The sequence below is a fragment of the Mesoplodon mirus genome (genome assembly GCF_964341445.2).
Source record: "Mesoplodon mirus genome assembly, chromosome: 2".
In the NCBI taxonomy this organism is placed as follows: domain Eukaryota; kingdom Metazoa; phylum Chordata; class Mammalia; order Artiodactyla; family Ziphiidae; genus Mesoplodon; species Mesoplodon mirus.
This window is the reverse complement of record NC_138977.1, coordinates 78,595,733-78,611,836: the sequence shown is the minus strand read 5'-3', so window position 1 is coordinate 78,611,836 and position 16,104 is coordinate 78,595,733. Positions and strand designations below refer to the sequence as shown.

Sequence of the window (16,104 nt, the reverse complement as noted above, 5' to 3'; positions counted from 1 at the left end):
GTGGGTTTGCCATATATGGCCTTTATTATGTTGAGGGAGCTTCCCTCTATGCCCCCTTTCTGGAGAGTTTTTATCACAAATGGGTGTTGAATTTGGTCAAAAGCTTTTTCTGCATCTATGGAGATGACCATATGGTTTTTCTTCTTCAGTTGGTTAATATGGTTTATCACATTGATTGATTTGTGTATATTGAAGAATCCTTGCATCCCTGGGATAAATCCCACTTGGTCATGGTGTATGATCCTTTTAATGTGTTGTTGGATTCTGTTTGCTAGTATTTTGCTGAGGATTTTTGCATCTATATTAATCAGTGATATTGGTCTGTAATTTTCTTTTTTTGTACTATCTTTTTCTGGTTTTGGTATCAGGGTGATGGTGGCCTCATAGAATGAGTTTGGGAGTGTTCCTTCCTCCGCAATTTTATGGAAGAGTTTGAGAAGGATTGGTGTTAGCTCTTCTCTAAATGTTTGAAAGAAATCACCTGTGAAGCCATCGCATCCTGGACTTTTGTTTGTTGGAAGATTTTTAATCAGAGTTTCAATTTCATTACTTGTGATTGGTCTGTTCATATTTTCTGTTTCTTCCTGGTTCAGTCTTGGAAGGTTATACCTTTCTAAGAATTTGTCCATTTCTTCCAGGTTGTCCATTTTATTGGCATAGAGTTGCTTGTAGTAGTCTCTTAGGAGGCTTTGTATTTCTGTAGTGTCTGTTGTAATTTCTTTTTCATTTCTAATTTTATTGAGTCCTCTCCCTCTTTTTCTTGATGAGTCTGGCTAATGGTTTATCAATTTTGTTTATCTTCTCAAACAACCAGCTTTTAATTTTATTGATGTTTGCTATTCTTTTCTTTGTTTCTTTTTCATTTATTTCTGCTCTGATCTTTATGATTTCTTTCCTTCTATTATCTGTGGGTTTTGTTTGTTCTTCTTTCTCTAGTTCCTTTAGGTGTAAGGTTAGGTTGTTTATTTGACATTTTTCTTGTTTCTTGATGTCGGCTTTTATAGCTATAAACTTCCCTGTTAGTACTGCTTTTGCTGCGTCCCATACGTTTTGTATCATTGTGTTTTCATTGTCATTTGTCTCTAGGTATTTTTTGTTTTCCTCTCTGATTTCTTCAGTGATCTCTTGGTTATTTAGTAATGTATTGTTTACCCTCCATGTGTTTGTGTTTTTTATGTTTTTTTCCTTGTAATTCATTTCTAATCTCATAGTGTTGTGGTCAGAAAAGATGCTTGATATGATTTCAGTTTTCCTAAATTTACTGAGGCTTCATTTGTGACCCAAGATGTGATCTATCCTGGAGAATGTTCCCTGTGCACTTGAGAAGAAAGTGTACTCTGCTGTTTTTAGCTGGAATGTCCTATAAATATCTATTAAATCTATGTGGTCTATTGTGTCACTTAAAGCTTGTGTTTCCTTATTAATTTTGTGTGTGGATGATCTGTCCATTGGTGTAAGTGAGGTGTTAAAGTCTCCCACTATTATTGTTACTATTGATTTCCTCTTTTACAGCTGTTAGCAGTTGCCTTATGTATTGAGGTGCTCCTATGTTGGATGCATATATATTTATAATTTTTATATCTTCTTCTTGGATTGATCCCATGATAATTATGTAGTGTCCTTCCTCGTCTCTTGTAACACTCTTTAAATTCTATTTTGTCTGATATGGGAATTCACACTCCAGCTTTCTTTTTATTTCCATTTGCATGGAATATCTTTTTCCATCCCCTTACTTTCAGTCTGTATGTGTCCCTAGGTCTGAAGTGGGTCTCTTGTAGACAGCATATAGATGGGTCTTGTTTTTGTATCCATTCAGCAAGCCTGTGTCTTTTGGTTGGAGCATTTAATCCATTCACGTTTAAGTTAATTATCGATATGTATGTTCCTATTACCATTTTCTTAATTGTTTTGAGTTTCTTTTTGTAGGTCCCTTTCTTCTGTTGTTTTCCCCACTTAGAGACGTTCTTTTACCATTTGTTGTAGAGCTGCTTTGTTGGTGCTGAATTCTCTTAGCTTTTGCTTCTCTGTATAGCTTTTGATTTCTCCATCAAATCTGAATGAGATCCTTGCTGGGTAGAGTAATCTTGGTTGTAGGTTTTTCCTTTCATTACTTTAAGTATATCATGCCACTCCCTTCTGGCTTGTAGAATTTCTGCTGAGAAATCAGCTGTTAACCTTATGGGAGTTCCCTTGTATATTATTTGTCATTTTTTCTCTTGCTGCTTTCAATAAGTTCTCTTTGTCTTTAATTTTTGCCACTTTTATTACTATGTATCTCAGCTTGTTTCTCCTTGGGTTTATCCTGCCTGGGACTCTCAGAGCCTCCTGGACTTGGGTGGCTATTTCCTTTCCCATGTTAGGGAAGTTTTTGACTATAATCTCTTCAAATATTTCTCAGGTCCTTTCTCTGTCTCTTCTCCTTCTGTGACCCCTATTATGCGAATGTTTTTGCATTTAATATTATCCCAGAGGTCTCTTAGGCTGTCTTCATTTCTTTTCATTCTTTTTTCTTTATTCTGTTCTGCAGCAGTGAATTCCACCATTCTGTCTTCCACATCACTTATCCATTCTTCTTCCTCAGTTATTCTGCTATTGAATCCTTCTAGTGTAGTTTTCATTTCAGTTATTGTATTGTTCATCTCTGTTTATTTGTTCTTTAATTCTTCTAGGTGTTTGATAAACATTTCTTGCATCATCTCGATCTTTGCCTCCATTCTGTTTCCGAGGTCCTGGATCATCTTCACTATCATTATTCTGAATTCTTTTTCTGGAAAGTTGTCTATCTCCACTTCATTTAGGTTTTTTTCTGGGGCTTTATCTTGTTCCTTCATCTGGTACATAGCCTTCTGCCTTTTCATCTTGTCTGTCTTTCTATGAATGTGGTTTTTGTTCCACAGGCTGCAGGATTGTAGTTCTTCTTGCTTCTGCTGTCTGCCCTCTGGTGGATGAAGCTATCTAAGAGGCTTGTGCAAGTATCCTGATGGGAGGGACTGGTGGTGGGTAGAGATGGCTGTTGCTCTGGTGGGAAGAGCTCAGTAAAACTTTAATCCTCTTGCCTGCTCATGGGTGGGGCTGGGTCCCCTCCCTGTTCATTGTTTGGCCTGAGATGATTCAACACTGAAGCCTACCTGGGCTCTTTGGTGGGGCTAATGGTGGACTCTGGGAGGGCTCACACCAATGAGTACTTCCCAGAACTTCTGCTGCCAGTGTCCTTGTCCTCATGGTGAAACAGAGCCAACCCCTGCCTCTGCAGGAGACCCTCCAACACTAGCTGTTAGGTCTGGTTCAGTCTCCCCTGCGTCACTGCTCCTTCACGTGGGTCCCAGTGCACACACTACTTTGTGTATGCCCTCCAAGTGTGCAGTCTCTGTTTCCCCCAGTCCTGTCGAATTCCTGCAATCAAATCCCTCTAGCCTTTAAGTCTGATTCTCTAGGAATTCCTCCTCCTGCTGCCGGACCCCCAGGTTGGGAAGCCTGACATGGGGCTCAGAACCTTCATTCCAGTGGGTGGACTTCTGTGGTATAAGTGTTCTCCAGTTTGTGAATCACCCACCCAGCAGTTATGGGATTTGATTTTATTGTGATTGTGCCACTCCTTCCGTCTCATTGTGGCTTCTCCTTTGTCTTTGGATGTGGGGTATCTTTTTTGGTGAGTTCCCGTGTCTTCCTGTCAATGACTGTTCAGCAGTTAGTTGTGATTCTGGTGTTCTCGCAAGAGGGAATGAGATCACGTCCTTCTACCAAGGAGAAATCTTTAAGATGTCGTCAACTTCTTGCTTGTTGGCCTATTATATGAACAGTTAATGTGTAATATTGCTACATAATGTTTCTGATTGATATTTCCACTAATAGTGAAACATAGATTACTCAGTACTGTTTGATAATGATTATCTTATATTCTCTGTTGAATTTATCTTTTATAATTTCATGTAAGTTGACTGTATCAGCTATAAGTTCACTAATATTGATCACAAATTATGCTAGTCTTGTTGAGAGAAACAAAGGGTTTATTTATGTTATCACTTAGTACTGGACAAGACTAATTTTACTCGTCCTTTTATAATTATTATTTGCATATGCAAATACACAGCTTTCAATAAGCAAACCAGAATGTTGTTTAAATTTAAAAGTAGAGTAATTCACTAATTTGTTGTACAAAAAGGTAGCTATATTTGTGAAATTATATTTATAGGATAGTACCTCTGAATTTTTAAAAAATAGTTGCATAACAAACAAATGTCCCTGCACAGATTTATTTATACAGTAAATTTTATTACGTGCTTAATGGTGTTCTAGGTCTTAGGGTTTCCTGTATGTAGTCCTAGCACTATTCTTGTGTACCATAAGATACAGTCATGCTTATCTTGTACAGAGCTTTCTAAAAGGACTTTTTAAATTTTATAATTAAAAAAAGATTTTTTTTGTAATTTGATTTGTTTTTGTTTGCAGAGCGCCCTCTTCACTACACAGAAAATGTGTTGGAACAGGTGCTTCGGTGGAGTTCATTAGCTGAACCTGGATCTGCTTATCTTGTGGTGAAGAAATTCTTAACCATTGACACAGTTAAACACTATAATGGTAGGTGCTGTTATTTCACATTGCAACTATGATTGAAAATTCAAGTGGTTAAAGGATAATTATTATGGCACAAGTGTTTTCTGAAAATGTAAAAATGAGTAGCTAAATGAAAAATCTACTGCCATTATTGTTAGAAAGAAGAATATATAGACCAAGTGCCAAGGTCATATTTTCCTGGTGGGTCAGACTGTGGTAATAGTTGGTTAATTTGACCATATCAAATTAAAGATTTAGCAGGAATGATTCATCTTTTTAAAGTTTTGGGTTTATTTTACTTATTTGCCATGCTTAAGTGTTTTCATAATTTTTAGATAGATGGTGAATCTTCTTGAATTATATTTACATTTGAAAGTTCTCTGAGCATTCAAGAATCACAAGCTCTGAGATTGTGTGCTTGTTATAATTCTCACCTATTTTGCAGTAATATTGGAAAACAAATAAATACTTCCAATAAGGATATTTGCCATCCAACTGGGAGAAGACATGTATACATATAAGGTTAAATAAGATGTTAGCTAGCACGGGGGATCCATATAAGACAGTCTCTGAACTCGTTTGAGGTATCAGAAAACTTTCATTTTGAAACTTAGATTCTTCTGTTATGTTGACATCATCTGACAGATTAGAGAAAGATTTCCTGCCACACTGTCTATAAACCAACCCCAAAAGCAGAGGATTCAAGTTTTATAAGGTGAAATTTACCACAACTTTTATAATTCATATTGATAATAACCATTACTATTTATTAATTGGGTATTATAAAATGAGCTCTCTGCATACCAAAACTCATTTATACTTTTTTAAAAATTTCTCCATGAGTTATATTATCATTTGAATTTTATGACTGAGAAAAGGGAAGCTCAGAGAAATTAAGTAACTTGCCTCCAGATCACACATTTATTAAGTACTAGATTTGAGAACAGATTGGTTTTACTTCTAATTATTAAAAAAAAAAAAGAAAAAAGATGGGGAGGTTGGTACAGTTCTTAAATGCGGTAAAGCTACTTGGTATGATTGCAGACTCTCTAGCTAGTAGCCATAAGTCAGCAAGTTCTTAATTGTACCAGGCTAATCTGATATGTTTCTGATTTCATGATAATCTGGCTACTATAACAGACTACAATAGACTAGATGGCTCATAAACAACAGAAGTTTATTTCTCACAGTGTGGAGACTAGACGTCTGACATCAGGGTGCCAGCCTGGCCAAGTTCTGGTGAGAGGCCTCTTCCAGATTGCAGACTGGGGACTTCTTGTATCCTCCCAGGGCGGAGAGCAGAAAGGGGAAGTGCACTCTCTGTGACTCTTACAAGGGCACTAATCCCATTCCTGAGGATTCCACCCTCATGACCTCATCTAATCCTAATTACCTCATAAAGGCCCCACCTCCTAAAACCTGATACCATGTAGGTAGGTTTCAACATATGAATTGGGGAAACATAAACATTCAGTCCATAACTCTGCCCTTCATATCTTACAATTACACAAAAGTATTTTTACAAAATGCAAGCAGTTTAACAGCTTCTATGTCATTCTGGTCTTACTGGCGTCTAAATAAACAGAACATGTGTTCTTTTTGCTGTAGAAATTTAGCCTTTTAGACACCTTTATCTTGTTTAACTTCTTTCTTACTCCTACATATGATTTTGGCCACATCCTCTGTATACTGCTCAACGATTGCAATAGAAATTCTCTCTCATCTTATGACTGCTACAAGCATCCCTGTCATAGAGCAGTGATTGTCAGGTGGGGGAGATTTTTGTCCCCCAGGGAGCATTTGGAAATGTCTGGAGATTTTTCTGACCATCACACTGGGTAGGGTGGTGCTTCTGGTATTTAGTGGTTAGAGACCAGAGATGCTGCTAAACATCCTACAATACACAGGAAGGCTCTTTACAACAAAGCATAATCTGGCTCAACATGTCAATGGTGTCATGTTGAGAATCTCTGATTTACATAACCTTTGAAGTCTGGCCTAGCTCTTAAATTCTGTCTTTCATTTTAACATTGAGATAAAGGAAACGTATTGAGTTTATGAACAAACTCCTGCCTGCATTATGAAATACATTATAGGTTCTCATGGCTTCTTTTCTTTTAGAAAATAAGTCATCTTTTCAGGTAAATTTTAATTTTTTTTTGGTGAGAATTTTCTTTTTTCTAATATCCCTCAAAAATGTCTCTTAATTCTCCATGTTGCAAAAACTTAGCTCTTGTTTGAATGCTAGTGGACTGGCTATGTGAATAAAACCAGACAAGAATAAGATCTTAAAAGGCTATAATATAAAGGAAGGTTTTGTGCAGGTGGGCCTGAGGGATAACCCAAAGCAAGGATACCATTAAGTGCTGTATTAGCAATGTTAGATTGAGTGGGTTTAGAGCAATCACATCTGAGTAAAATCTTTGTTGTTTAAGGGCAACAAGAAATGGTCGAGTGACAAACTATAAATTGCTTTACCCACAAACTAGGTAGGAAGTTTGGGCATTTAATTGGGCATTAATCTGATGCCTCACCTACTGTACGTGTCCTCTTTTGGGGGTTATGAGTGTGTCCTGTTGTGAAAGCATCAGGTTTCTGTAAAGTCTAGACAAAGCACCTTGCATAAAAACTGGGGAACCCAAGCAGTGGAAAACAGGCTTATATGACAGTTTCTGAGATTTGGATGAAATATTCTCTAGAGTAAAATGTCAGTAAACTCTTATGCTACTCTCATATCTCCTTAATTCCTCTGACAGGGTGGGAGCTATGAAACTTATCACTGCCCCTGCACTCTACCCTCCTCAGCTGGCCAAACCAATATGCAGCTTGTTATTATGATATCAGTAGTTCTTTCTACCAGGAAATTATGTCCCTCTGCATGAAAAACAAAGTCAGGTTTTAGAGTAACCCTCAGGAAATACATTAATTAGACCATTTCATATTAGTAGTTATGTACTTTTGGTCAGAAACAGTAGTACCTATGAAGTAAATATTTAACTTTCTTTTTTAGTTTTCTAGCCAATAAAATTTTTATAAATGTTTTTAATCAGAGCTTGATTTATATTCAGATTGTCAAAGTAAAATCTTTTTCATTATGGTTGGTTCTGCATCTGTGTGCATTTAGGATTGTCATTTTAAAGAAGGTTTGGCCTATTGTTTGTTTTTAAAATCAATTTTTAAAGTCATGATTTTTTCTTATAGTCATGTCTTACAGTAACCTGGGGATTCTAAGTACTTCTTATGGGGTACCCTGTGTGATACATTTTAGGTTGGTTAGGTATTCAGTCTACTTTGTCTCTGTCTTGGCAAATGTCTCCTAAATCAATCACAGTGACCACCTACTCCAGAATTATTGCTCCATTCATTACATGCACTACTACTTAAAATTGGGATCTAAAAGGAAAATATGAAAGTAAATCAAATGTGATTTCTCTGTCAATTTGTTAGCAGAAAAACTGGAATCACCTCAGAAACACATGGCTCTTCACAGCAGAGAGGGAACAATGTTAAGGATTTCTTTTCCTTTCTTAAGATTTTCTTCTAACCTGGGGGCCAAGTGGAAATTAGCACAGTTTGAAAAGACTGGTTGGTTACAACCATACTTTTCTCTCAATAATGAATAGCTATTGTGTTAATATTTTCTTAAAACATAAAGTAGCACTGACACATCCTTCCCACCTGTCTCATCATACCTGACACCTAATTGCCACAAACCTTAGTGTCTGTCTACCTATCCCTATCTCTTTCTGTCTCTCCTTTATCTACACACACACACACACACACACACACACACACACACACACGACTTGCATTTCATTAATTGCATGATGGTATTTCTGATTTTATGCAACAAGTTATAGGCATATACTTGTGGTTGATACCACCTTCTTGCTTAATGAAAAATTTTATCAAATAATAAGTTTAGGGGTTTGGGGTTGTTTAGGGGTTTTAATTTTCTCAATTTGTTCATTTTATCTCAATAGTTTAAAATATAGACATCACAAGAAGGAATAGACTTTAGAGTCAACCAACACTTAATTTCTGCTCATTCATTTAAGGTAATAAGGAAGCATACTTTACTTTTATACAAGTATGTAAGAGTAAGTGAATTTTCTGTTGCCTCTACTTAAAAATCAATTCTGTGTTTTTCAAAAGCAGCATTGTATTTCTGAGAAGCATTTTGGGCCATTGTCATTATTGTAATGAGGAGTTAACTAACTTGAAAAGAAAAATAATAGTCTGAATTTCTTTTCTACCCCATGGATTATGGCTGAGACATTGAGATAGGGAGAATGAAACTTCATTTAAATTGCTATTTAGACTTTCTCAGAGCTAATCATATTAGACCATCTTATATTATCATTATCTCATATTAAGTTTCAACATCTCTTTCACAAGTTAGCCATAAATTTATAGTTTCTATAAGGTTCCAGAATAAATAATTTTATGTTGCAGAAGTCTTATTTTAAACACTAAAGTTCTTTAATATTACCCCAATAGAATGTGATACAACAGAATCAAGTTTTAATGATCTCAATGGGGAAGAACTACTTTTAAGATAGAAGATGTAACTCACATGAAGATGCGTGTGGGTTTCTAAATTTAGATTGCCACATATGACAGATGCTTTGGAATTAAATTTACATTAGAATAGAATAGTTCAAAATGCAACTGCTTCCAGCAAATTCAGACGTGGAAGGCTGAGCCATCCACTATCAACTAACTTAAGAAAATAAAGGAAAATTCCAGCAAAAATAGTATGAGTTCATAAATCATAGTCTAGCTGAAATAATTTATATTCCACTCCCCATCATATCTTTTTAAATCCAAAGATGTGTAAAAGTTGAAGGTAAGATCCAGTCCACTTCAAGTGGAAGTATTTTCTCGGAAATTGATGATAGAATAGAAAAGTAGTGTTCTACTTTCTACAATTTGCTGCATTGTCAGTAAAGTGGGGTGGAATCTCTGGCACTTTTCTAGTCAATCCTCCAGTAGTAAGTATATTTACAATTTTACTGTTTAAGGATAATCTAATTACAAAAGGATGTTATTAGGCTGCTAGTTCTATTAAGCATTGCTTCTTCAATACAAGTAACAAAGGAAAATATACTGGGAATCAGGGCGGGGGTGTGGGTATTTGACTTTTCCTAGATTACTTTCAAGCAAGTTTGGTTTCTACTCAGTTGTAGAACTAAATTTTATTAAATACATTTTGAGCGAATGTCATGCAGTGTGTGAACTATATCAAATTCTGCTTCTTCCAAATTATAAAGAATATATGTGTTCTATATAATCAATATCAAACAAAGGAAAATATGGATAATTTTTAATTTGGAAGAAATTTATAGACTTCAGGCTGCAAATATTGCCAAATATCACTTGGTTGTGGCACATTTTCAAGAGGATGTCTCCTGAAAACTGCTTGACTCCTTCAGCACTTAGAGTACATGCGCAGGGGTGGAACTTGGTTTTTCAAATAATGTACAGGCCTGAGAAAATAGTCTTTGCCAGCAAAAGAGGAAGGGAGACACATAGAGACCATGGAAAATAGACCCATTTGTTTTATATTCCCTTTTCATTGCTCAGATCATATATAAGAGATAAATTATTCATAGTTACTATGCATTTACTGGGCGCCAGTTGCTGAGCTAATGGCTTTGCATACACCATGTCATTTAATCTTCCTAGCAGTCTTAAGGGGTTTTTTACTAGTACTCTCTAAGCCTTTTATAAATGGAGAGACTTGGACATGGAGACGTTACATAACTCCCTCAATGTGACCTGCTGGTAAGTGGAAGAGCAGATTTTAGTTTTTAAAACTCTTGTAAATTCAGTCTATAAATCACCAGGCCTTTGGAAGGGTATTTTTTTCTATACTGTTTACTACAGACTCTGCAGTACAGAAAAAAAATGATGTCTGTCCTCCATTAGATAAATAAGCAATTACATTCTGCTTGCTATGTGCTAAGCACTCTTCTAAATACTTTACATACCAGATCTACTGGGTGATCACCGTATGAATCCCCATTTTGCAGCTGAGGAAACTGAGATTTAGAGATTACTACCTGGGATCCAGTGGAGGATGTGGTTGTCATTCAAGCCCAGGTAGTCTAGCTCCAGAGCAAACTCTTAGTCACTGAGCTATGTTAGTTCTCACATGGTTGGGGAGGAAAATTTAAAGCCCACAATTTTTTAAAAAGCAAACATGAAATTATTATTTTTTCAAGATCAGATGAGATTGGGTGCATTCAGGGTGGTATGGCCATAGACTGAAACTATTATTTTTAAGAGCAAACTTATGAGACAAACATGACTTTTCATGTATTCAATGCCTAAATTTTATCTTAGAGTTTTAAAGACATGAATAACAAGTATGGACTGGAGTAGTTAGAGAAAATCTTCAAGGATGAGTTGGGTCCAGAAGTGGGGGTAGAATTTGTATAGAACCAAGGAGAATGGAATTTCCCTTAGGTTCACTCAGATGATCAACTTCAGTCATGCCACAGAGACACAGATTGGTTTTCCAAACAGTGTATTATGATAAACTGACTTATAAATAAATATTATATTTTAACTTAATAGCTTATGAAGATGAGTAGGAGAAGTCTAGTTAATTATTTAGTCCTTGAAAAGTCAGGGAAATTTAGGCTTTTAATGTTACATAAGTAAGACTTCAAATAGTAAAAAAACAAAAATAGAGTTTTGGAAAGGGGATTAACATGATAAAACAGTATTTACATAGCACAAATCTGGAATTATATGGAGCCATTAGAAAAGCAGGACATGGAATTATAGAATCCTGGCATCTAGGTATTAGGTAGAAAAGGCAGGGGTTAGGGAGATGATATTGGAAAAGAAGTGGAATTGAACCCCAGAGAGAAGCTTTGAGAGAACAACGGCTGAACTGCTAGATGACTGGACATGATGGATAAAGGGGGAATATGTATTCTACAAATATCGTTCCTAGTTTATGTCCCCCCCTGCTTCTCTCTCTTTGTGTCTCTCACTATCTCTGTCTGTCTCTGTCTCTCCTTCCCAAGACCCTCCAAGCTCCTCCACAGATCAGGTATTTTATTAGGATTAGGGGGCACTAGTTAGGAATTACTGTTTTTGTCTAAGAACTTGAGGTTTTTCAAATGATTTGGAAAACTTTTTTTTCTTTGGGTGGGGAGATCAGTTTCATAGTCTCAGTAACATGATGTCTGTTCTGTTTAAATAAATAAATTTGACAATTCTGCGTGGTTTCATACATGTACTTTTTAAGGGCTTTTCTAATTAATAACAAAATTACAGGACAATCTAACTAAGAATACCAATCTGTTACCTTACCCAGTGTTAACTCTAAAGAACCTTCACTGAACTCAACTGATACTTCCTTCCTTGTCCGAGCAAACACTTGGAGGGGGAAAGGGGTTTATGATTCTCTAAAGATAACAGTGTCTCTAGATCTTAAACTTTCTCCCCAGGATGAGGTAGAGGGAGTGAAAATATAAGTGTAAAGTACTCCACAGTTGAGGGACCTGGCAGTACTGGAAAAGCTTGGAAAAGTGAATTATTGGAAGCCATTTAATTCATATCCTTCGTTGTGTTACACACTGAGTCATGCACAATGTCCCCAAAGTACATAGCTTAATCTTGGCCCTTAAGCGATGGGTATTTTTTCTACTTATTTTAACATTGTGTGAGCTTTTAGAAATTCTTCCCAGTTCTTAGTATTTATCATGGAACTTAGTGTTTCAAGGTTCTTTTTGGTCTTTCCTTCTCCTTAACATATATTCCTCTCAAAGCCTCCTCCCGAGTCCCTTAATAATGTGTACAACAAGATTTAGCTAAGATAATTACATACGATTTTTTAAAATAAATTTTAATAAAAATGAAACCAAAGGTGTCAACAATATTTTTTTTTCCTAAGCCTGTTTTCTGTTTGACCTATGAGTGGTTTACTTTAACACTGGGCATATGATTATTTCTTATTGGTAAAATTAGAAAGCTTTATTAAATTGAACAAAAATCTTAAAAAAGTATAATCAGAAGGTGTGAATGGAATTGGTTTGGCTTAAGCAATATATAATATCTTTATCTCACAATTTGATTATAATTTAATGTTCTTAAAATACTTTACCTATTTCTAAATCAATAGTATTATAAATGCCTTTCTCCACTTTTCTGTTCTAAATCAGCTGAATCACTAAGCCCACCCAATGTTTTCTAAATTGCTTACTGTATTTCTCCTATCAGGATATATAAACATTGTTTGTTAGTCCATGTTTACTCTGTCTCTTACACTGCACTGCAAGTCCAGAAATCATCTCTTTTGAGGTTATTGTATATTATTAGAACCAAGTGCATACTGGACTCTTAATACTTCATGAAGAATGAATTGATGTCATATGAATTTTGCTGAATACTACTTTTATATTTTTTCCTTGATCTTCCTATTGCATTAAAATACATCTTCTTTCACGTCTTTTAATTGGAAAAGTGTTATTTTTAATTTAAATAGAAGTTATTTAGCTATAAAATATTACTTAAAATATTTTTATATGAAATTAAATATTAAGAGATTATACCAGAAGACAAATTTTAGCAGTGTATTTTTCAGAAACTATTTTAAGGTCACAGACCACTTAAAAATAACCTATTTTAGTATAACATCGCAATTAAAAGAATGTTATCTGTGACCAGTATGCAGATCATGAAAACTATCGGGGCTTGTCAGTTACTTTTGTTTGTGGTTAGGATCAGTGATGTGATTAATCATGGGGATTTTTGCTTCCAGGTTGTCATCCCATGTCATATTTGAGTTATAAGGCACTATTTCAATTTTTTCTAACTTTAGTCTTCTTATACTAACTATAATTGTGAACGTCTGTGTAGTATTTGCTGTATATGTAAAGGTTTTCCCCAAACCAAGGGATGCTAGGTTTTAGATTAAGAGTTTTTCTTTCTAAAATCAAGTTATTTGTAAATTTTAGAAACTCTGCATGAATATTTAAAAATTGTGTCACCTTAATACCAGGAAATTGCTAAAAGCCCTCATCCTGATATAATGTCTCATGCTTCATCGTTTATGGACATGATCTAATATGAGGACAACAATCTGCAGGATAAGTGTTGTTACTCCTGTTTTACAGGAAAAGCAGGAGTTGACCCCAGAATGACCATGTCGTGGCTACTTGGCTTCAGGTTTCTTTTCTTTCCACTGTTCCTCAGTTCTCAAGTAGGCAGTTGAATACTGTTGGGATTTCAAGAAGAAAGCTGTAGACTAGAGATACAGTGATAAATTTATTCATGATAAATCTACATAAATTCAACTTTTTTTTTACCAAAAACATGATTTTTAATAAAACTGTTGAAATGATTTCTAAGTGTGGGACACTGGCAGTATTGCACGAGCATTATTAGCAGTTTTGCCTTATTTACCCTTCCTGTTTCATAGGAATAGGAATTTCTCTAATGTCTCAAGAATTCCTGGATTCCTGAGACAGGATTCTAGAAGAGATTTCTCTTTTACCTGTGTATTTTGCATTGTTTATATGAGTGCTATTCAAAGAAATAAAATGCAAGCTGAGTATGTAATTTTAAATTGCCTAATAGCCACATTTTAAAATATATATATATACATATATATAAAGAAATAGGTGAAATTAATTTTACTTGTATCTTCTATTTAAACTCACATATCCAAAATAGTATTATTTCAACATGTAATCAGTGTTATAAAATTGTGATATATTTATTTTTTGGTACTAATCTTCAAAATATGGTATATATTTTATACTCATAGCACAACACAGTTGAGACTAACCATGTTTCAGATGCTCATTAGCCAGTAGTTAATTGGACAGCATGGGCGGGCCTATGTATTATAAATAGATATAAATAGATCTGGTTACTGGATCTATGACTTATCCAACACTCCCCTGACACAAGGTGTTCCCAGAAATTAACTAGAGGCTTCTTAATGGTAGGAAACAAGTTATTATTTATATCATCAAAACTGAAAATACAAAAATGTTTTATATTCTATTCCAAATAAATGAAAATGTACCCAACTTACAAAAGTAAATGTTGTACTTTACAGAGAGGAAGGCCCTGGAAAGTATCAAAGAGGGAGTCTTGAAAATCAAAGAAGAACCATCTAAAATACTCTCTGGAAATAAGTTTCAAGACCGGTATTTTGTTTTACGAGATGGGTATCTCTTTCTTTACAAGGATATGAAGGTATTTAATATATGTAGTATTTGAATATGTATATAGTTTTCTGTGAGTGTTAACATTCTTATTTCATGCCTCTCAGCCCTCTCTCTTGGAAGTCAAGGCCTCTAGTAAATAAAATGTACAGTAAGCTGATGATTACTTTCAGCCTCTGGGATATGACATTAATGCAACTAGTAACACAGTAAAGAACTCCATATACGGCCTTTCTGAGCACCTCATATTTTTTAGGGCAGAGATTGACTTAAGTTCTAAAGAAAAGTCTAATACGTGTTACATAAACTAGCATATAAATCAGCATCTCAGTCAATAAAATTAAGAGAATGTGTCATGCCTTAAGGCAAAAGTGGATTGAGTTTAGCAAATGGAAATTAATAAAATGTAGAATAAAAAGGCAAAACCCAAATGCTAAATCTGATTAAAAATTAAATCTGATTAATATATTTCCTATACTCTTGAATGAATTAACTCATAATATTGTATTTATTAATTGAATCTTACTGATGTATCCCAATATGTTTGAATTCCCTAACAGCTTTTATTAATGAATTGAGGAATGGAGAGAGGACTTAGAGATGAAAAAGAGGGAGTAGGTATAAGAATATCGAACTTAGCATCAGAAAACCTCAAAACCGCCAAGTTGGTTGTGTGAATAAGAATCTTAAACTGTCATCCTCAATTTCTATATCTGTAATATGATGATGATAGTATGAGTCCTGCATGCCAGATTGTTGTAATGCTTAAATAAGAATATATATAAAAGTTCCTTTTCAACTGTGAAACATATATATATATATATGTATATATATATATATATATATATATATATATATATGTATATTAGCATGCTCATCAAAACAGCCCACTAAGAATATGAATAGGGAAGTTCCCTTCTGAGAAAAATATATTCATAGTACATATATCTGAAAAGGGACTCATTTGCACAATATAAAGAACTCCTCCAAATCAACAATAAAAAGACAACCCAGTAAAAATTGGGGCAAAGTATTGGACAGACATTACAGGAAGGAAGATATAGGAATGGCCAATAAGTGGTTGAACCAAAAGTGCTCAGCATCATTAGTTATCAGGGAAAATGCAAATTAAAACCACAAGATATACCATTAGTAAAACTAAAATCATAAGAGTGACAACATCTAATGTTGACAAGGACGTTGATTAACTAAAACCCTTATCAATAACTGGTGGAAGGGTAAAATCACACAATTACTATTAGAACTTTTCTGGCAGTTTTTAAAATTAAGTTATTCATACATCTACCCCATGATTCAGCAACTCTATTCCCAGGTATTATATCCACTAAAGCACTTG

General features: G+C 34.9%; 1 protein-coding gene across 1 annotated transcript in view; it reads left to right on the top strand.

Moving 5' to 3' along the window:
• ARAP2 (ArfGAP with RhoGAP domain, ankyrin repeat and PH domain 2) overlaps positions 1 to 16,104 on the top strand; it is a gene marked incomplete at its 3' end in the record, with an annotated part of 206,630 nt that overhangs the window by 148,969 nt on the left and 41,557 nt on the right. Inside the window, exons 27-28 of the mRNA XM_082637207.1 lie at positions 4,450 to 4,578; positions 14,639 to 14,778. Of these exons, the coding sequence (XP_082493333.1) occupies positions 4,450 to 4,578; positions 14,639 to 14,778 (269 nt within the window). The remainder of the gene's footprint in view (positions 1 to 4,449; positions 4,579 to 14,638; positions 14,779 to 16,104) is intronic.